General features: G+C 50.8%; 1 protein-coding gene across 5 annotated transcripts; it reads left to right on the top strand.

The window, feature by feature from the left end:
* Nucleotides 1–19: 19 nt before the first annotated feature.
* AGFG2 (ArfGAP with FG repeats 2) lies at nucleotides 20–20,322 on the top strand. 5 transcript variants are annotated; one of them, XM_064478658.1, is made up of 14 exons: nucleotides 566–1,028; nucleotides 1,600–1,659; nucleotides 8,719–8,812; nucleotides 9,648–9,763; nucleotides 10,876–11,029; nucleotides 11,611–11,773; nucleotides 12,474–12,599; nucleotides 13,259–13,291; nucleotides 16,664–16,781; nucleotides 16,971–17,053; nucleotides 17,241–17,321; nucleotides 18,236–18,364; nucleotides 18,675–18,760; nucleotides 19,138–20,322. In XM_064478658.1, exons 2-14 carry the CDS (start codon nucleotides 1,637–1,639, stop codon nucleotides 19,195–19,197), a joined length of 1,266 nt encoding a protein of 421 aa, XP_064334728.1. In that variant the 5' UTR covers nucleotides 566–1,028; nucleotides 1,600–1,636; the 3' UTR covers nucleotides 19,198–20,322. The 5 variants fall into 5 exon arrangements, with proteins under 5 accessions (XP_031288451.2, XP_010997344.3, XP_064334728.1 ...); XM_010999042.3 differs by lacking the exons at nucleotides 566–1,028; nucleotides 1,600–1,659 and adding an exon at nucleotides 21–542 and having other exon boundaries at nucleotides 19,138–20,321; XM_064478659.1 differs by lacking the exon at nucleotides 566–1,028 and having other exon boundaries at nucleotides 1,526–1,659.
* Nucleotides 20,323–20,427: the final 105 nt, after the last annotated feature.

Raw genomic sequence — 20,427 nt, 5'->3', positions numbered from 1 at the left:
AGTTCTCGCGGCCAGGGTCTCTGCAGGCCTATCCGAGAGGACTGAGGTCTGAAGGCAGTGGGGCGTGGCGTTGGCGGCTCCCGCAACTCGAGGCCGGCCAATGTCGGGCCAATCAGAGTAAGGAGGTGGAGAAGACTAACCAATCAGCTTGCAGTACAGGAGAAGCTGTGGGGTTGAGGAGTCTCGCGCGGATGCCGCCGGCTCTCTAGCTTCTGTCAGGGGAGCCGGGCGTGCGGAGGTGGCTGAGGAGGCGGGAAGGCGGCAGTGGTTGAAGAGGCGATTGCCGACTTGCTGGGAGGATATCCGAGGGATTGAGCAGCCATGGTGATGGCGGCGAAGAAGGGCCCAGGGCCGGGTGGCGGGGTCGGAGGAGGAAAGGCGGAGGCGGAGGCAGCCTCCGAAGTGTGGTGTCGCCGGGTGCGGGAGCTGGGAGGCTGCAGCCAGGCCGGGAACCGCCACTGCTTCGAGTGCGCCCAGCGCGGGGTCACCTACGTGGATATCACTGTGGGCAGCTTCGTCTGCACCACCTGCTCCGGCCTCCTGTGAGTGGACCGGCGCGGGGGGAGGACCGGCGGAGAGTGGGAGCTGGGGACAGCGGGACCCGGGGCTAAGGGACAGAGCTGAGGTCGGGGGCGGTGAGGAGGCCTGGGATGCGCCGGATGTGCCGAGAGGGTCGTCTGCTGCAGAGGTGTCATGGGGAAGGGAAAGGATCAGGGGAGACAAGATACGAATCGAGTCGCGTTGCAGGGGAAAAGACGGACATCGAGGGAACTGGAGAAACTCCCCAAATGAGGCGAGGCGATCCAAAAGTGGGGAGAAAGTGGGGAGAATTGAAGGAAACTATGGGGGGGGGGTAGAGATTTAAAGGGCCAGAGGGTGACAAACACCTTGAAAGGGAATTTCACGTAGGAGGAGGGCAAACATGAAAGAGATAGGACAAACTGGGCTCAAGATGAAGGAGTACCTTTCTTCCATCTGACTTGTGTCCATCCTTGGAGCGTGAGATGGAGAAACCAATTTAAAACAAGGTAAGTTAACCCAGGCTGACAGCACAGAGATAATGGCAGGTTCCGGTGTTCAGGAGCAGATCCTAATCTTGCAGGGCTTTGGAATGCTACCCAGAGGTACCCAGAGGTGGATTTCTTACAAACCTAAGAGACAGGCGCTGCTGGGTTGCCCTGTTAGAGGGCTTAACTTTTCCAAAGGTTTGGTGATCTGGATGAGCCATCCTTAAGTGTAATAATTTACACATTTAAGCTCTTTGTTGCCATGGCTTGCTCCTGGTAGTAGCATCTGGCAACTCTTTCTAGATTTGAGGGGTTTTATTGTACAATCTGCAGTGCTACGCTTGGGTCGTGCCTGAGTTAATTCAGAGCCACAGTTCTAGCCCAGATTTCTGGTTATGTAGTAAGGTTCTTTTTCCCTCTTAGGGAGTTATCTGGTTAGATGCATGACTAACATCTGATACCAAGCCTGTATGTCTATTTTTTATAAGTTTATCAAGGGATTTATTTTGACTTTTTTTAGTATTAATACATTGGTTTGGTTGGTTTCATTTTTAACTAGAATTGCTTTCCTTGTTTCTTCTTACACTTTCAGGAGCTGAGGAGGGAGCTGCATTGTTCTTTCGTGACAGATGGGAGAACAGAAGCAAGACAGGTTTAGTTAACTTATCCAGTGCCAGATGGGGGGTGCTGTTTTCAGCATTTGTTGTTTGATATTAGTTATGATCATGGCAGACTAGAAATGAGGATCCAGGTCTCCTCATACAATTTAGGGTTATTTCTCTATTCAGTTTTTACCTCCTTTGCCAAACTTCATGTTCCAATCAACCTCACTTGTGCGTTGTGAGGTTGGACTTGACTTTGGTCCAGGTAAAAGCATTTTGGCTCTTGGGACAATGATTTAGAACACAAGTAGGAGTGTCAAAAGTTGAGACAGAGACTCAAATGAAATAAAAGGATAGAGACTTGAGACTGGGACAAGTACTTTGAGGTGAATAGGAGCAAGTTTAGGGATATTTCTAGCGTAAAGTAGAAAGAGGGCAGATTCCTGAATACCCTGTTTATGAAAAGGCAAGTCCGAATAGAGAGACTGGAGAGAAGTAAAGGGAAGCAGGGGGATCAAACTGATGACAAATCAGAGTCTAGGTCCCAGGAAGAAAATGTCAGGAAACAGCGTTAATTCATTCCCAAGATGAGCTGTGATGGCATGAAAGATAAAACACTGAATAAGTGGCAAGTGCTGGTATCACTGTTATTATTTTATAGTTCTTGGTTTAAAGGGTCCCACAGATAACATTTCCCTTCTATAATGAATATTCCTCAATCAGAACAGAAGGAGGGCCAAGGGATCTGACTCACATTCAAAACCTGGTTTCTTTTGCTGGAAAAGTTAACTCCTTAAATATCAGTGCGCAGTTTGCAGAACTTTATCACTTTCCCCTGTGATCATTACTGTTGACCTCATGAATGCAAAGTCAAACACCAGTGATCTGGAAAGACCTTGGGTAGAGGCAACTGTCGCCTAAGGACCAATTAATTTAACAGAGAAGGACTTCAAGAGGCCTGTCTCTGTCTGGGCTGTGTGTACTTCCAACTAGGGGCTTACCTCCTTAGGAACTTAAATTCCAATAGGGCCAAATGGTGAGAATCTATCAATCCCCATCCCCTTTTTTCAAGTTTCAAAAGATTTTAGAAAGGACATTTTTCCTTAGTATTTTGGTAAAGCATTATGAGAATCACTCAGAGTGACTCTTGATGGTAGACTTTAGGGCACACATTTTGGTAGTTGGGAAGAGAAGCTAGGCCAACCCTTTGTTAGCAGGAAGTAAGGGTAGAGTGAAGGACCAAAAAGCTGGACCAATAAATGAAGCTGAGCTGAAGACAGTTGAGATTGTAAAGAGAGAAAGATCAGAAGAAACTCTACAGGAAAGCTGCTGTCTCCCTGGCTGTGACTGTCTGCCTGGGTTCTGGTGGTTTGGGACTCTCTTTTGCTAATTGGAGTTCTAATGAGCATGGACCGGGGCAAGGCATCTAAAGCGATGAGGGTCTTACCAGAGTATTACCTGTGTCCTTTGATGTACCTTGGGAAGGGCTGGGAGCTGGCAGGTGGGCCACAGGCAGAGTGTGAGGTGAGGCGTGCTTATTGCTGGCTGTGGAGTGAGGAGGGACCGCACTGTCTAGCAGGCAGTGGAGAGGCATGGCCCCACGATGTCACGTTCACCACTTAACATCTTAAATCCACGTGGTTGACTGCCCATAGATGAGGATTTTGTGGTGACAGGAAGTGAAAATCATAGTAGGCCAAGAGCCTGCACATCTGTCTAGTCAGTCAACAAATGTTTGTTGAGTATCGAGCCCCAGGCACCGTTTTAGGCACTAGAGATAGGGTAATGAACACAGCTGACAGAGTCCTGTCTTCACGTAGCTTGTGAAGGCATGGACTCTAAATAAATCATTATATATATAATCGCAGGTAGTGATTAGCAATATGATGTAAAATAATGCTCAGCATGGGCTAGAGAGTGATGGGAGCTCATACTGAGATGTGATGATGAAAAGAGACGAGGTGGGGAGGGTATAGCCTAGCATGCACAAGGTCCTGGGTTCAACCCCCAGCACCTCCATTAAATAATAAATAAATGAACAAACAAACCTAATTACCTCCCACCACCAAAAAAAAGAAAGAAAAGAGTCAAAATATGCTTTCTTAAAAGATGATGATCCTGAGGGGCGGGGGGAAATTGGAGTATCATACTTAGCACCATAGCCAGAGAAAGGAGACAGCGGGACTGGCTTTCTTTTGAAAGCCAGTTGTCTGTTGAGTGTGTTACAAGTCTGTCTACCACGTAGCGGGCTGGAGTGTTGTGGGGGCAGCGAGCAGAATTACCAGGTTTCCCCTCTGGCTGGACTGACTGATAGAACAAAGTTGACTGTTCCAGCCAAAGTTGAATTTGCCAAGATCTGAAGGAAAATGTAGATTTTAATACTAGTGGGTGGGGATGACTATGCCTTTGTCTCATGCATGTGTGAGCTCATCCTTGCTCTCTTTTTTAATGAGAAATAGTTTCTCAGCTGTAGCAAAAACCCACAGTGCTGGTGTGAGGGCCTGAGAGAGAGGCTGCTAGTTTCTGTCGTTTCTAAATTTACATACACGCTGCCACAATTGTAGGTCCCAAATTTGACCTAGTTTCATTCATTTGGTTTTCTTCCAATACCTAATTTCCTTAACCTGGATATAGATCCTTTTAATTTCCCCAGTATGTACATGCGCTTGTTTATCTCTATTTCTGACTCGTCAACAAAAAAGTGAATCTGCTATTTGAAGCGAAGGAGGGATAAAAATTGCCACTTAAAGGGATTTATTTCCAAAGCAGTGCCTCAGTGTTCTTTCTTGTTCCAGTTTGCCTGGATGCCTCAATGGATAAACCACTTTTCTTTAAAAAGAAAATAGATGATGAGGCCCGAGATCTCACTGGCATCAGGGACGGGCACTGTCTTTGACACCCAGTTTTTCAGCAAAGTACGTGACATGCTTCTCTGACCTGTGGGTTTGGGTCCATCCTTTAATCCATCGCCCTTCAGGTCTCAGTAGTGGATACTTGTCTCTTCTGCTTCCACACAGCTTGACTGACAATGGGATTAAGTCAGGATTAAGGTGGACAGAGCTCTGGACTGGGTATCAAGAGTCGTGCTTGACAGCTCTTCATTTGTGACAAGTTGCTACCCTCCTGGTGCCTTAGTTTCCCCATCTGGCTTGATAGGAGCCGTTCCCCACTGAAGCACTTTTATTTCCATGGAAGGAAAGATGTAGTGGTTGTTCAATAATTCAGTAGTTTTCCATCCGTCTGGGTTGAAGAGGTAGACATATGTCTTGCCCTTATTTTAGTCCTATCCCTCTGCCCCCTCCCACCTCACCTTCATAGTCACTTCTGCTGAGCAGAGGTGGGTATAGCCTCTAAAATGACGGATTTAGGCACTTTATCACATAGGGCCCTTGGACAACTTGAAAAGCCCCCTAAGAAAATAATAAATGACCAGAAGAAGGAGAAGAAAAAGGGAAAAATGTGAAAGGATTAAGACTAAGCCTGAAGAAGAAGGTAGCTGGTAATATCAGGCTTCTATGTGGCTCCCTGGGAGAGGGAAGCTGTTCTTGTCACTGAAGAAGAAATGGGTTGAAGCAGGGGAATTTAGATTAGGAAGAAATTTCCTAGAATTAGTGAAACTGACCCTAGAGCAAGGGCTATAGGGGAGCTTCCTAGGAGGGACTATAAGGAGCCTCTAACAGGGACTGTTCTTAGTAATATTTGGGTCCAAGATAAGACCTAACCTCGTTTAGCTGAACCCTGCTCAGAGGCAGAGGAATGGAATCCCAGGGGCAAAGAAACATCATCTAGGGTGTATGAATTTGAACACAAATATTCAGAGGTAAGGAATTCCCAAGTCCAAACCTGGCACAAACGAAAGAACTCGGGTGCTGGGTGGAACTGTTTTTTTCCACTGTCAACCTGGCAGAACCTTCTTATCTGAGCAGCGAAGCAGGTTTGAGGCTTTTATGAAGCGCAGATAGAAGCAAAATATGGGCCAGTTTGAGGGTGATGACCACAGAGGAACAAAAGGTCTGGTATTTGCAGAAATAGTAGTATGCTGAATAGAATCAAAGGGAGGGGAGTGAGGCCGAGAGAGAGGGAACTGGGCAGACTTGCGGATCTCTGCAAGTCCCTTCGCTTGCCAAGAAATTCAGCGTCCTTCAGAGAGTGATTCCAAGTACTTCCAATGCCATTTGGGCGCCCCGTGAAAAAGAAACTGAAGTATAAAAAGACATCGTGACTGGGCTGAAGGGCTGAAGGCTTGAGTCCTAGTAATGTACTTGCTTTCAACTAGAAAAACTTGCCCTATTCTGGACAAATACGTTTATCTCTACTTCCCCAGCTCCTCCTGGTTAGAAATAACGGAATAGATTTGCTGTGATAACCAAAGGGCAGTGCCTCCTTCTAGCTCTCACTTCTTTTGGGGAGAAGCTGAGAGTTTATGTTGGGGAGACTGGGCACAGCTTGGAGAGCTGGGTCTGTTTAATTCCAGGCCAGTGATTCCCATCTGGCCCAGTGCATGACCCTGGTGTGTACCCAGTAACGCACAACACTCCTAGACCATTTGATTCTGCCTACTGGGAGGTGAGGGGCTCTTGTTTCGAAATTGCTTCTCTCAGCCAGCAATGGCCTCTGTGATTCAGAGACAAATGCTCTGAGTCATAAGCCACGTAACTAGGCCCTCTTCCTGGGCTGCAGAGTGTTACCTTGTAGACTCTCCCTGCCCCCAAACCGTGGCTCTGGTTATACATAATCCAGCCTACAGACATCAAGGTCAGAGCAGTGCTTTTTGTACTGTGCTAAGGAAACATCCTGTTCCATCAGATTCATTTGGCCCAAAGCACCTAAAACACATTTTCTCTGTCTTCCCTTTATCCTGTCTCCCCCCCCCCCACACCACCCCCAAAAAAACCTCCTCCAGTCCAAGCTCAGCCATAGGAAGTTCTGTTGTTCTAAGCACCCCCTCTAGATTGATGAGTGGGTTAAGTTCCTGGCTCCCAACCCCACCCAAGGAAGCACACCTCCCTGTTTATGCTCTGCTAACAGTTCCTGGTTGTCCTTTCAGGAAATGTCAATGACCTTTTTGTGATAGGCTTAGAATCTGTTTTTCTAGTGTAAACATAAGACATTCTACTTTTCCCATGACCATTTCTCTCTCCTCCCCACAGCATCCTGGTGCCACATTTCTCCCTGATCTGACTGTGTGTGCCTAAATGGCACCCTGCTGCGTTGAGACCTACCCTTGCCCAGGCTCCCTGGGTCTTTCTTGTAAGCAAGTGCCTGGTGATGGAGGACTAGGTCCTGTAATTTTTGTATCCCCCCCCCCAGTGCCTGCCACAATGCCTTGTATTTTAGCAAGGTAAATATTTGTGAGTGGGAGGTGAAGTGGAGGATCCAGATCATAGGAACAGAGAGGTCTGCTCTGGCTAGACTTCAGAAAGGCCTGGCGTCTCAGGGGGAAGGGCGTAGTGGTTAAGGTGAGAAAGGGCAAAGGAAAGAGTATAAAAGCAGGCCGGCTGGACTTCGGAACAAAACCAAATCAAGCCATTGGTAAGACAGACTTCAGGAGAGAAAGCCGGAATAGCTCTGCAACGCAATCAGAAGAGCGTCTTCGGGTCAAATCAAGTTTAAGAGCTGTTGTCTGACGCCTGGTTACACAGCCTTGCTTTTAGTTTTCCCTGCTCTTACGTTTCCTGGGGGGGGGAGGGGCAGGAGTCCTCCTGGATATTGTTTATCCTTTAAAGGGGTCTTTTGAGACCCATTGAAGTCTAGTAGCAGAAGTGCTCAAAACACCCCCAGTTGGAGCCCCCAGGGTCCTTCCTGTCCTTTGTTAGAACCCCATCATCAGTAATTTATCACCCAAAAGAGCAGCTGCCCTTCACTGTTTACTTTGTACTCTGTCACTTGTCCCTTCTCCCAACCTGGGCTGCCTTCACTTACACTAACACATGCACTGCCAGTCCTCCAGGCGCCTGTAAGCTTAAATGTGTGCTCTCTCCACCTTTCCCTAAGATTTCCATTTGGTAAGTTTTGTTTGCTTTCCTAAAGGCATCAACCAGGATCTTGCTTTGCCCGTTTTTTCCCCCGGGGAGTAAAAGCCCAAATAGGCCTGATGACTTGAGACCGTCTTTCCTACGTGTGCCTGTGTGGTCTTTCACTCCTGGTCCCAGGGTCTAGTTTATCTGTTTTGGTTCAGCCAGTTTTGTTTTAATCTAATGAGGGCAGTAGGACAACACTAGAGTAAAACTGAAGGTGAGGAAAAGGGAACCTCTGAAACGCTGCCTGGCTCAGCCCCAAGTTCCTGTTAGAATGCTCCGGAGGGCGGCTGAGTGGGGGCAAGGAAGCCTTCTCTGCTGTAATCGCCACAGGGCATCTGTGGGCAGAAGTGGACTCCCAGGGAGTTAACAGAACACACAGAGCTGGCACAAAAGCATCACTCCAGGGTACCTGTTCCTGACTCAGGCCAGTCTTGTATCTCATGGTTGAACCTGACTTCCTCCTGCTTCATTGAAAGATCTAGAAGTGAGAAAGTCTGGAATACTTCTCTTCCCAGAGATCGCTTCCTAAAAGAGAGGGCCCCTCTCCCTCCCTGCACCCTCCCAGCCTCCTGTGTTGGCAAGAGGAGGGGCAGCCAGCCTAGGGACTCTTCTGTCTCCACATCCGATCTTTGTTCGGACTATCAAGAATAGTCGTGGGCCTTCATTTTTGGCCTCCCTCATGCTTGAGGAATTTGTATCTTCATGGGCTCTGGGACCTTGAGGATGTGCTGTAGGTCTAAAACTGATAAAGCAGGAAATGAAAAGTGATCACATGTCTGTGTTCCCAGAAGTCCCCCTCAGCCTGAACACTGAACTGCTGGGGGCTGAGCCAAGGTGGAGGAGGCTTCCGATGGGCAGGCTCTACCCTCCTCTCCAGAATGACTGGGCTTCCAGCATGTTCCTGACTTTCGTCCCTGTCTCTCATTAGAAGCCTCCAAAACATTTACTTCCCTTCTTTCCTTGAATTAGGAAGTAGCTTCCATCAGTTTAATTTATGTGTTGTTTTATACTTTCTCCCTCCCTCTCCTCCCACAAACCAACCTGCAGTGTTGACTGCATTCTACTTCTCTTTCTGTTTCTCTCCCACAGGAGAGGCCTGAACCCCCCCCATCGAGTCAAGTCCATCTCCATGACAACTTTCACGGAGCCTGAGGTAGTGTTCCTGCAGTCCCGGGGAAACGAGGTGAGCGGCCACAGACGGAGCGCTTGCGTGCTGTGCTTCCTAATGGTCGGTCGATGGACTGTTGCCTCAGGATTATAGAAAAACCCTACAGTTTTCTGTTCTGTCCCCATTTCTCTTTATTTTTCAGTATGTCAGGTATCTAATCTTATCTGATCTAATATTTATGAAATCTTAGTTATACAAATTGTGGTTTGTCCAGGCCCCTGGTTGGAGGAATCAGGGGAAGGAGCAGGATCTCTGGGGGTGGGGGGTGGCCCTGGGCACTCGAGGAGGGACATGTGCCATGCCGATGAGCACTCAGAACGGACTGGGCCACCCCTATAAGAGCTGGAGCCAGCTCTGCTGACCTGAACCTCAGCAACTGGCTTTAAGCCCATGTCGTTTACTTGACAGTGAGTTAAACCCCTTCTCCAGCTAAAACTTGCTGGTAGGGAGATGCCAGCCTTGGTGTTAGCAGTACCCCTAGCTTACAGGTGACTGACGTACTTGGAGGATGCAAACAAAGACCTCTACAGGATGCTCTGGAAACCTCAGCTCTGACCGTCGTTCCTGCCCCACCCCCATCCAAATTAAGTTTCCCATAATTCTCATGGCCCACTGTTTTCTGTCACGATATGTAATTATAGATTTATTTTTATTTATCTAAGGCATGACCTCCCCACTAGGTGATGACCTCTGTGAGGACAGGGATCATGTCTGTGTTTGTAGGTACACCCAGATCCTCGCACTGTGTCTGTGCTCAGTGCACCTTTATTGATGAATGAGCTGGAAATGGTATATTCCCATTTCGTGCTTTCTGCCCCAACTCCGCTGTTACCTGACTCCATTCCTTTAGGTTTGCAGGAAGATTTGGCTGGGTCTTTTTGATGCTCGGACATCTTTAATACCAGATTCCAGGGATCCTCAGAAGGTGAAGGAGTTTCTTCAGGAAAAATATGAGAAGAAGAGATGGTAAGGAGGAGGAAAGAGATGGCTCTGGACACGTGTGTCCCAGACATGCTTCATCTGACAGTCCAGTTTCCAGAGCTGAATTGAGGCTTCTCCCAAAGGCCAGCTGAGGGTGGAATCTATTCCACTCACATGCTAAAGTTAGGGCTAAATTCTGACTTCAAAATAATAAGGGTACAGGAAAGAGCAACTTGCTCTCAATCACTAACCTGGCCGATTTGATGTCCCTTCTTTCAGGGAGATGGCCAACTGAGGGGAGAGCTCAGCCCCCTACCAGGGAGTGTGGCTTAGTTTTATACAGCTTAGCTGATCTCATTTATGGAGCGAGGCAGCTGGGAGCACATGTCCTATAGCTTTATACTGTTAACCCAGGATTTATAGGTACCCTGTTTTCCTGCTGAGGAATCGGCATCTCTTGCCTTTCCTCTCCCCAGGTGTCACTTCCCATTGTTTGATTTCTGGGGTGTGTGCATGTTGAGGGGTAACTGTGGGGTGGAGAAGAGAATGCAGGGAGCAAGGAGACTGGTGGGGATAAAACAGCATTTTGGAGTCCCTCCAGGGGTGTCCTCGGGACAAAGAAGGCACGTCCCAAGGAGAGACCACATCCACTGTGGAAGGGGATTCCATCCGGAGTAGCAGGGGCCAGCAGGATAGACTGTGAGCACTTGGAAGATGAGGCGGCAGGAACTTTTTCTGTGGAGCTGAGAAAAAGGAACCTGAAGACTCCCCCAGGAGATGAGAGGGGGAACTTTGGGAGGAAGTTGAAGAATAGGCCCGCCTGTCCATCAGCACCACTGCAGGTGTTTATTTCTTGAAGCCCAGATGGTTTGAGTGCCAGAAAGAGGAGGGAGAGAAGAGGGGAAAACAGGCAGAAGCGAAGAGCAAAGTGAACATTGCTGTAGGGAAAGAATGAACATCTGACAGTAAAGGGGGAGCTCAGGTGGTGAGGCAGAACTTTGCTAAGTTGCTAAATTCCCTTTAGTTCAAAAAAGAGAATTAGTAGGGAAAATGCGAGAGGACTTTGACTGCTGTAATCTGTGTTTTCTCGAGTATGTAAGCTGAGCAAGGCTCAAGGTTTTACCCTCTCCTTTCAGCCTAACTGTTCTTTCTTAAAGGTATGTCCCCCCAGACCAAGTCAAGGGGCCTGCTTATAGCAAAGGCAGTGCCTCCACCCCTGTCCAGGGCTCCATCCCGGAAGGGAAGCCCCTGCGGACACTTCTGGGGGATCCCGTGTCATCTCTCTCTGCTGCTGCCTCCACCTCCAGCCAGGTAACTCTCAGATCTGAAGGTTAACATTATTTTGGGATTTGGGAGATGGTGTCAGTTTCCTAGGTCAGATTCCCTGGACTTAGCAGCCAACGGTACAGGAGGTGTGAGTTGGTTCTCAGCCCTGCTGTTACCTGTCTTGTATCTCTTACCTTGGACTTGCATGTTTTGGAAGAAAGAACCCAACAAGAAGTGGTATTTAGGGAAGTCAGAGTATCAACTTCAAATCTGACCCTTCCTCTTAAGGGAAAACGGAGAGGTCAGGACACTGCTTCAAGCACCTGGGAAAGACAAGGAGGTGACAGCCGCAGGGGGACTGTTGGGCAACATCCCTGTATATCTCAGGGCCACCTGGACTAACATGCTCTAAAGTGTGTGGTATCCGGAGCTAGTGGACTGAGAAGACAAGAGTTAGGTATGAGACGGGCAAAGACAGCTTCTGCCCGAGAAACCTCTCGGTTGAGGGCAGTTTCTCCCTCTCTTCTCTCTCCACTTGCCTATCTGGGGGCAGCCCGGGGAGCCATGCAGGGGCCTGGGTCATGTCTGGGATTCCAAATGCTGTATGTACTGCCTTCTCCTCCAAGTCTGTCAGTCAGTCTCAGCCTCGGACATCGCAGCCCCGGAGCGCTCAGCCTCCTCCCCACTCCTCAGTCAAGGCCAGCACTGATCTGCTGGCTGACATCGGCGGGGACCCCTTTGCTGCGCCCCAGGTGGCACCAGCTTTTGCTGCGTTTCCAGCCTTTGGGGGTAAGTGGGACTTGGGAGGAGAACCTTCCTACAGCATAGGCACCCGTAACACAAGGAATTCACTCCCTTGGGGTGACCAAGATTCATGTGGCTGGCTCATCATGGGACTGAATGTGGCGGTAATTCTGAAGCATTGCAGCCGGAATGGTGGGGGTTAGACGAGGACAGCAGGGAGGATGTTTGGGAGTTTGGCCATGAAGCATTACAGCTGGGGGCTCCTAGCACTTCTGTTTAGAACTCTAGAAATAGCTTTTTTATTACTTTCCCTCTCTGTTAAGTTGGGGGGAGGGGATTGTTACATGTTCCATTTCCCCTGCCCTCTTCCCAGAGATCAGCACCAGCCAATAGAGGGTTGAACCAAGTGGTTATCTAGTTTCCCTTTTTCCTTTTTTAAGCCTTTTCCCACCAACAAAAATTTTTTCACATGATTCTGCCCAGACTAGGTGCTGACAAAAATGTTAATAATGCCTCATGGAGTAAGGATGAAAGCGGGGAATGAACTTGGAGGCCCCTGAAATGCCCTTTCCCTCGCATGTGTCTGGCTGTCTGCTCTAGGCTTCTGCCACCTCCCTTTGAAGAGGAACCTGTGGGAAGGCAGATGTCCCATTGAGTGGCCTTTGGCCTTCGGAATTAGTCTACGTGATGTAGATTACACATACGTTCTATGTAAATATAACCTGTGTATCCTCTCCACCCGTAGGCCAGACGCCTTCCCATGGGGGCTTTGCCAACTTCGATGCCTTTGGCAGTAGCCCCAGCTCTTCTGCATTTGGAAGCCTTCCTCCGGCTGGCCAAGCCCCCTTCCAGGCCCCGCCGGCACCCCCAGGTAAACTCTGCCCCTCTGGCTTCTTTCTCTCTCGTAACTGCGTCTGGTTGTCCACACCCGTATTCGCCCTTCATTCACATCTGCACCAACCCAAAGAACTGAACAAAGAGAGGAAGCTCCAGGGGGAGGATGAGAGGAGACTGACGAGATGCTTGTCAGAGGAAGGGGCTCTCATTCTGTTTTTTCATGTAAGGAAAATGGCTACAACCGCAGCAGGAACTGTGCAGGTTGTGTGCCAGGAGGCCGCTGACTGGGAAGTGTGGGAGACCTGAGACCTAGAAAACTTGAGGACATGACCTTTCCCCTGGAGTGCTCTGACTGTCTGCTGTATGCTGCTCATGGGGCGGGGTCAGCGTCCAAGGTGGTCCCCAGAAGTCCTCACGCATCCTTCTTGGAACAGAACCTGCAAACTCTGTGTCGTGCCATTCGTGTTATGAGATTGAAGGAGAGTCCAAAGGCCACCTTAAAGCATTCGGTTCCTCCCTAAACTCCAGACATCAGTCTTCAGAGCTTTCAGGCTGCCCCCTTCCTTTGGACATCCTGCACACCAGTGGGCAGCCCGAGCACTGTGTGTGAAGACTTGGGACAGCCGGTGACTTACACAATCTCTCTCTCCCCCTCCCCTCCCCACCTTTTCCCTCCCCTACCCTCACTACCAGCCAGTCGGATGCTAACTGGAAGTTCCAGCTTTGGTAAGTTATTCCACCCGCCCCGCGCCACAGCCTGCCCGAGGTAGAAGCCTCTATCTCAGGTCCTCTGGCCCTGGAGTTTTGAGGTTTGAAAGGAACCCCTCAAATTTAGCCTTTTTACAGAGGAGGCAGCCCAGCAGTTTCCCTAGCTATGCAGCCCACAGAGTGGCAGAGCCCGGCCCAAGTGCAGACTTCCTGACTCTGCTCTGCCCACAGCCCTCCCACCGTGAACTGGTTGGTGGTTTTTGGTTTTAATTTTTTTGTGTGGAACAAGAAAAGACATTTTATACTGATAAAAGTCAAAATTCACAGCAAAGTTCTCACATCATGAACTTAAAGTAACTGCCAGGGTAGCCTTGAAATTTGTAAAGCAAAAACCATTAGACACAGTGAAAATCTCATAAACCGACTGGAATAGATTCTCTCAGAAGATTAACAGATGGAGTAGACAGACAAGGAAGGAAGGAAGTAGACCATTTGAGTAACACTTTAGCAAGTTTGACTTAAGAAATATAAGTAGAACTTTGTAACCAAAAGACTGAATATATATTTTTTTCAAACATATAGCCCTTTTAAAATTTGACCGTATACTAGGAAACAAAATCTCCAGAAGTTCTGACAAAAAGAAATTGCAGAGGTCACATTATTCTATATAGTAAAAGATGTCCTAAACAAAGATGTCCTAATAAGTGTTCCAAAACAATGTTTCATGTCCTTAAAGGCATGAAGCAGGTAGGGAGAGGATACACACTTAAAACATGGAAAATAGACAAAAAGCTAATAGCCATAATGTGCTCTTTAAAACTGCCATTAATAAGAAAGAATAATGGACAAGGGATGTAAGCAGCTAATAGCCAGAAAAAAAAAACCATGAAAATATTCTCAATCTAACTGATCAGGGAAAATGCAAATTAGGGTAGGACAATAATTGTGCACATCATACTCACACAAACTTAAAAGATTAATCATGGCCGGTATTGCATGGGGAAATAGGCTCCTTTATATGCTGTTGGTAAGAATGTAAATTGGTACCTGAATAGTCAATTTAACAAGAGAGAAGTATTCCCTGGAATGAGACCTGGAAAGGAAACAGCCTATTACAAGGTGGTTATAAATTGGTCCACCCAGAAATGCATTCCTAGTGCAACTGATTCCTTTAAAGAGAGAGCTTAATGGGCAAAGCCTTAAAGGAGAGAAGGGAGGCATCAGCCCTGGAGACGTCCCAGGCTGAACCTGGGAGGGACCCTTTGTCCTGAGTCTAGTCACCTCCAAAGCAGACAGCCCAGGGCCAGACCCAGCACCCACCACCATGGATGAGCCCCACGCGGAAAGAAAGATCTCTGTTTTGCAGTTGAGGAAACTGGCTCAACTTAGCCAGTGACTTGGCCAAAACCAAATGCCTGGCCAGCGGCAGATGCCATTCACTTCCGTGCACACCGTGATCACGAGGGTGTTTCTGTGCACGTGGCACAAAGAGCCACTGGGGAGGAAGTAGGAAGATTTGGGGGAGAGGTGGGTGTCTCTCCTGACAAGCCTGGTAGTATTTTTATATTTCTGAGGGGGAGTGTGGAGAAGGGGAGGTTTCTAAAAGTGCAGTTTCCCTTGAAGCTGTTATCAGGCAAGTCTACAAATCCAGCTGTGTGCAGTGAGGCTCTGGAAGCGGGTAAGAAGCCAATGAGAGCGCAGGTATTCCTAGCGTTGGCCTCCCTTCTGAGAACGCGGGCCCTGGGTGGGGTGCCGACCCCTGCTGAGCGAGGGCCGGCTCTGCCCTCTAGTGTCCGCCAGGAGGCTCACAGCACTGTGGCCGCCAGACGAGAGCCCCTGCCAGCCTGGGAAGGCTGAGGACCTGGTCCTCGCCAAGGGGAGTGCCCTGACAGGAGGGCCCAGAACAGGACTGAAGAGTCAGACCCAAAGAAGGCCAGGGAGCCATGTTTGCTTGGAAATTTCCATGTACCTTGAGCCAGTCGCGCAAAGGCAAGGCCTGGGGTCTTGAGAAGCAGAAGACCCACCACCAGCCTGCTGGCTTTCCTTGCTGGCCTGGAGGTTGCAGAGGATTGAAGACCAGCGAGCGCAGTGACACTACAGCTGAGCACAGGGCTGGGGAGGGACAGCAGCCGAGGGGAGTGCTGCCTTCCCCGTGCAGGCACTCCGGAAGCAGCACATCCCTGCAGCCTCGCGGCAGGCAGGCCCTGGGCCCCTGTCTTCCCTGCCGGGTTTCCAACTTCCCCCAGTTAGAGCCGGGTCCCCGGAGTTAGGCTCCGTGCCTGGCGCAGGGAAGACACCCTTCCCAGGAGGCTTTGGAGAAACTCACCCTTCGGAAAAGAAGAGCATAGAGATTCAAATTACAGTTCTGAGGCATTCGGGAAAAAGCCCCCAAATTTACAGACAAGAAATCGGTGCTGAGGTTTGAGGGGCCAGGGATTTGGGAACCACCCTGGCTCTGCCCTCTCCCTCCTTGCCTGGGGTCCTTACTTTTCCTTTCCCTCCTTGTCTCTAAGAAAGAAAAGGATCTTCCCTGGTCAAGGTTACCACCTCCTGTCCCACTCTCTACAAGGTTTTGTCCCCTCCACTCTCTTACCTGAATTTCACCTCAACCGTCTCCGCCTCTGCGGGCATGTTCCCCTTCTCCACAAATACGCTTCAGGTTGCCCCACAGCCATTCCTACCGAGTGTTTCCGCTGCCCTGCCCCTGCAGGTCTTGGGCCTCCCCTCCTCTCCAGGGAGGGCGGGAGAACCCTGCAGTGGGCCCTGTCCTGTGAGCAGTGTGTCCCAGACCTGATCTGAGGTCATGGTGTTGGGCGGAGGGGGGCTGTCTCCCCATGATGGGAGAGGAGGCGGCTCCGATGGGGGTGGGAACAGTGCTGGGGAGGCCAGAGATTTCTGCTTGTCCCCTCCAGTGCCACCTCCACGCTCCGTTAGTCCCCAAGCGCCCAAGCCTTTCTACCTGTCACAGCTCCTCTCCCACCCCCTCTACCTGCCCCTTCATATGGTTTATCCATAAATGGAAATGCAGGTTTAGGGAAAGGACCAACTTTTCCATCTCTTAAGGAAAAAGTGGAAAGTGTAAGCCAGAGTAGAGCAGGAAGGATGATGACCCATGAGGAAGAACTGCTTTTCTCTCAGCAGTGGCAGTTTTGAGCGCTTAAGTGAATTGACAGGGGCTGAGTATCACGTTGCCTAGAATTCTCTGTGGGAGATAAGCCCTCCAGACCTGGACGATCGGGGGACGAACGGGCTGGCTCAAAGGACCCAGTTGGTGCCATCACTCCCCTCCCTCCCCATTGCACCCTTGCCTCCATCTCTCCTGCCCCTTCCATCCAGTCTCACCGTCTCACGCCAAGCACTCCATTTTACTGTTTTCCTGTGCTTGCCCAGGGAGCAGCCAGGTGACTCCATTTGGTGCCTCTCTGGCACCTGCCAGTCAGCCCAACAGCCTTGCAGATGTGGGCAGCCTCCTGGGACCCAGGGCATCAGCTGGAGGCATCCCTGGCAGGTAGGTCCAGCCACTGGTGAGCTCACCTTCAGGCAGGAGAGCCAGCCAAGAAGGCCTGGCCTGGCTTTTCCCAGGCCACTCAGCGCCTTGCGTCCAGCAGGATGGGGTTTGCCATCTCCTGGTCCCCTGCCCAGCTTACCTCCTTGGTGCTGGATAATGGGCATGCCGACTTCTCTCTCCATGTCGCAGCATCTTCGGAATGGCCGGCCAGGTCCCCACGCTCCAATCAGCCACCACTGGTGGAGGCGGCAGCGCAGGGCTTGCCTTTGGAGGTGAGTCTCTTGTGTAGATACCCAGGGAGGGGATCCAAGGCCGAGAGGAAATTAGGGACTCTGGACAGGGAACGGGGTGGAGAGATGCACACCAGGACTGAGAGGAAGGATCAGTTATCACATTAACCAAATGAGAAAAAAATAACTCTCTCTTCCTCCCACCTCCACCCTATTCCACCCCGAGCAGCCTTCAACCCTTTCACCACCCCTGCTGCTCACCCCCAGCTGCCTTCCACCAACCCGTTCCAGCCCAACGGCTTGGCCACAGGTAAGCCTCCCAGACTGTCCCCTGGCCCTGACTTTCTCCAGGACACAAATGCCCCTTCACACCCTTGCCCCCACCGTCAGGAGGAGTGCCAGGCAGCTTCCTGTTCACCCTTGACCAGCTCAGGCCAGACCCATTTAGTTTTCAGGCCACCTAGTGGCAAAAGGTAGAGGCATCCAAATCACCCAACCAGAATTTCAGAATTAGACAAAACAGACTGCCATTCACCTGAGCCTGTTCTGAAGGTTCACCTGTGACTGGTGGTGGCAGTGATTCTTTTTCCCCAACCTTCAGGCCTCCCTCCCTTCTGTGTCCCACCAGAAACCATGGCCCTGTTCCCTGCCCTCCTCAGCCAGAGTCCTGTGGTCTCCTGTCCCTCCCCAGCCTCTGCCTTTCTCTCTCCAAACTCACGCTCATGCCCCCCTCCTTTTTGCTTTTTGATTGTTCTCAAAAGCCTTGGGGCCAGGAAGAAAGAATGGCATTCCCCACCATGCTGACCCACGTGGCAGGCCCAGTGCTGAGGGCTTTCCGTCCATTATTTAATTTTCATAGCAGTCCAAGGAAATAGGCATGGTCCCCATTTTAGAGATGAGAGAACTGAGGTACAGAGAGGGCTAATGCTTTGCTTCAGTTGATGCGGGGTAACAGGTAGTAGAAAGCTGGCCCAGTTCCCCATTGTGCCCATGCTCATGACTGCCCTGCTGTGCAAGCCACAGGCCACGGGCAGGGGAGGGGCAGGTAGGGCAGGATGTGTGGACGCTGAGGGCTCCCGGGGCTCATGCAGGGTCCTTCTACTGGGTACCTCTGGGGAGGGACAAACTATATCCCACTTCCCCGTCTTGGAGGGACCTAGGAAGAACTCTTCCCCAGCCTCCCAGGTGGAACCTCAGCTGAGCCTTGTGTCCTTCACTCCACAGGGCCTGGCTTTGGGATGAGCAGTGCTGGGCCTGGCTTCCCGCAGACAGTGCCACCCACCACGGCCTTTGCCAGCCCCTTCCCACCGCCACTTTTCCCCCCACAGACCCCAATGACTCAGCAGCAGAATGGTAAGGGATTCAGTGTGTGTGTGTGTGTGCGCGTGCATGTGTGTGTGCATGATACAACTATGTATTAGGGAGCCAGACATCTGAGCTAGTTCCCTTTTGGACCAGTAGAGGGGACCAGGGAAGCAGCAGACCTGCCTGTGTCCTCTGTGCTCCACTTTTACTCCCGACTGTAGGAATCCCCCCTCTGGCCTCCTGCCTTGGGATGTAGCTGTGCGGCCAGCAGAGAGTCAGGGTGGAGTGGCCGGCACCAGCATGGGAGGGGGTGGGGGGCAGGGCTTGTGTCTGCTGACTTTTTGCTTTTGCCTCCCAGGCTCTTCCTTTGGAGACTTGGGCTCAGCCAAGCTGGGGCAGAGGCCACTGAGCCAGCCAGCCGGGGTCTCCACTAACCCCTTCATGGTGAGTGCCCCAGGGCAGGCCATGCCCTGGCATGGGGCATGACCTTTCACGGGGGATTGGAGGGGTGCAGGATTGGTGGGTGGGGTTGGACAGAACCCTTCCAGAAGAAGAGGGCAACGTGGGACAGAGCTCAGATCCCCTCCTTGGGAAATTCTGCTGTGTCCCAGCCAGGAATGCGGGGGCCAGTTGAGGGGCCTCAGCTCTTCTGGGCTGTCGTCCTCCACACCTCCTGGGCCCTCCGCTTGCCTCCCTCACCTTCCACTTCCCTCAGCGCAGTAATTTTTAAGGAGAAGGGAATCCTGGGCTGCATTTCTTCTGTAGCCTCCAGGCTTTCCTCCCTATTCTAACAATTTGTGGTGGTTCTTGTTTCTTTCCAGACTGGATCCTCATCTAGCCCGTTTGCCTCTAAACCTCCTACCACGAACCCATTCTTGTAGCAATGTGTCCTCGGGGGCCTGTCTCTGGGGCCCCGCTACTCCCTGAAGCTCTGACGACCACTTGCCTGTGGCATTTCTGCGTGTCTGAGATGAGATGGCTCTTGCTTTGCAGGGTGGGGTCTTGGGGCTGGTGGAGGCGCTGATGCTTTGCTTGGGGCTTGCAGTGAAAAGGACGGCTTCCTAGGTCAGCTGCCCTAAGACTCCCTCCCTGCTCCCTCCAGCCCCCACCCAGGCAGGAGGCCCAGGAGGAGAGACACAGGTCCTGGCCTAGAGGAGCGACAGTGTCGTAATGCTGAAATTATTAATGATTTTGACAGTAACCCTCCTCCTCTCTGGCCATCAGCGTCCACAGGACTCCTTGACTCCCAGCCCTGTGGGCGGAGAAAGCCGTGGGCCCAGGCTGACCAGGCTCCCCTGTGGGAACAGCTCTCCCCCATGCCTGGCTTTCCAAGGCCGTTCTCCTCGTGGACAGCAGCACAGTAAGGAAAGCAGGGAAAAGGTGGAGATGAGGCGAGCCTGGTGTTGACGTGGGATGGAGACCAGACAGGCCGAGAAGGCCACGGGAGGCCAGAGTGCCTCTGCTGCCCTAGTGTGGCCAGCACGCCCTCTCTCCATGTTTTCGCTTCGCCAGCTCCCTCCCGTGTCCTGGGCACTCAGGATGCAGAGTTTCACCTACATATTTCTACATGCCCAACTTCTGTCAAGCACTTTAGTTAGCCATGGTGTCCTGTTTGGATACCAGTGTTTTATATTTATACATAGGGAGAGAATTTTCTATTGTAGCCTATTATATATATATATATATATATACACACACACACACACACAGACTCACACATAGAGATCCACGCAGCCATTCTCCCTCCCAGACAGCTCTCTACACGGGGAATGGGATGCAGCCCCATCTGTGCCTGGACCAGCAAAGCCGGGGCTCCAGGGGTTGTGGGGGAGGGAGCCACAAGTCCCGACCACCCCAGAGCCTGGGCTTTTCCGAGGAAAGGCTTTGTGCAATTGGCTGTTTTGTTCCTTTCTTTTTTCCACATGCTTCCCCTGCCCCCCAGCCCCCAAACCTCTGCACCAAAGCTGTTGCAAGCAATGTTGGAAAAGAACTGCATTTGAAAGAAAAAAGACTCTCGTGGTCTTGTTCTGGGTCAGCTCGAGGGGCCGCATGTTAGTCCATGTGACTGCCCAGGTTGGTGATGATGCTGCTGGTGGCCCAGGACAGAGCCA

The sequence above is a fragment of the Camelus dromedarius genome, chromosome 24, assembly GCF_036321535.1.
Source record: "Camelus dromedarius isolate mCamDro1 chromosome 24, mCamDro1.pat, whole genome shotgun sequence".
NCBI classification, from domain to species: domain Eukaryota; kingdom Metazoa; phylum Chordata; class Mammalia; order Artiodactyla; family Camelidae; genus Camelus; species Camelus dromedarius.
This window is presented reverse-complemented; position numbering and strand designations above follow the sequence as displayed.

What these genes read in the sequence shown, in the direction of transcription:
- AGFG2 (XM_010999042.3), top strand. Translation starts at nt 322, where the DNA reads ATGGTGATGGCGGCGAAGAAGGGCCCAGGGCCGGGTGGCGGGGTCGGA. An exon ending in TGCGTTTCCAGCCTTTGGGG is followed by an intron (nt 11,774 to 12,473) that starts GTAAGTGGGACT and finishes CTCCACCCGTAG; the next exon opens with GCCAGACGCCTTCCCATGGG. An exon ending in AATGACTCAGCAGCAGAATG is followed by an intron (nt 18,365 to 18,674) that starts GTAAGGGATTCA and finishes TTTGCCTCCCAG; the next exon opens with GCTCTTCCTTTGGAGACTTG.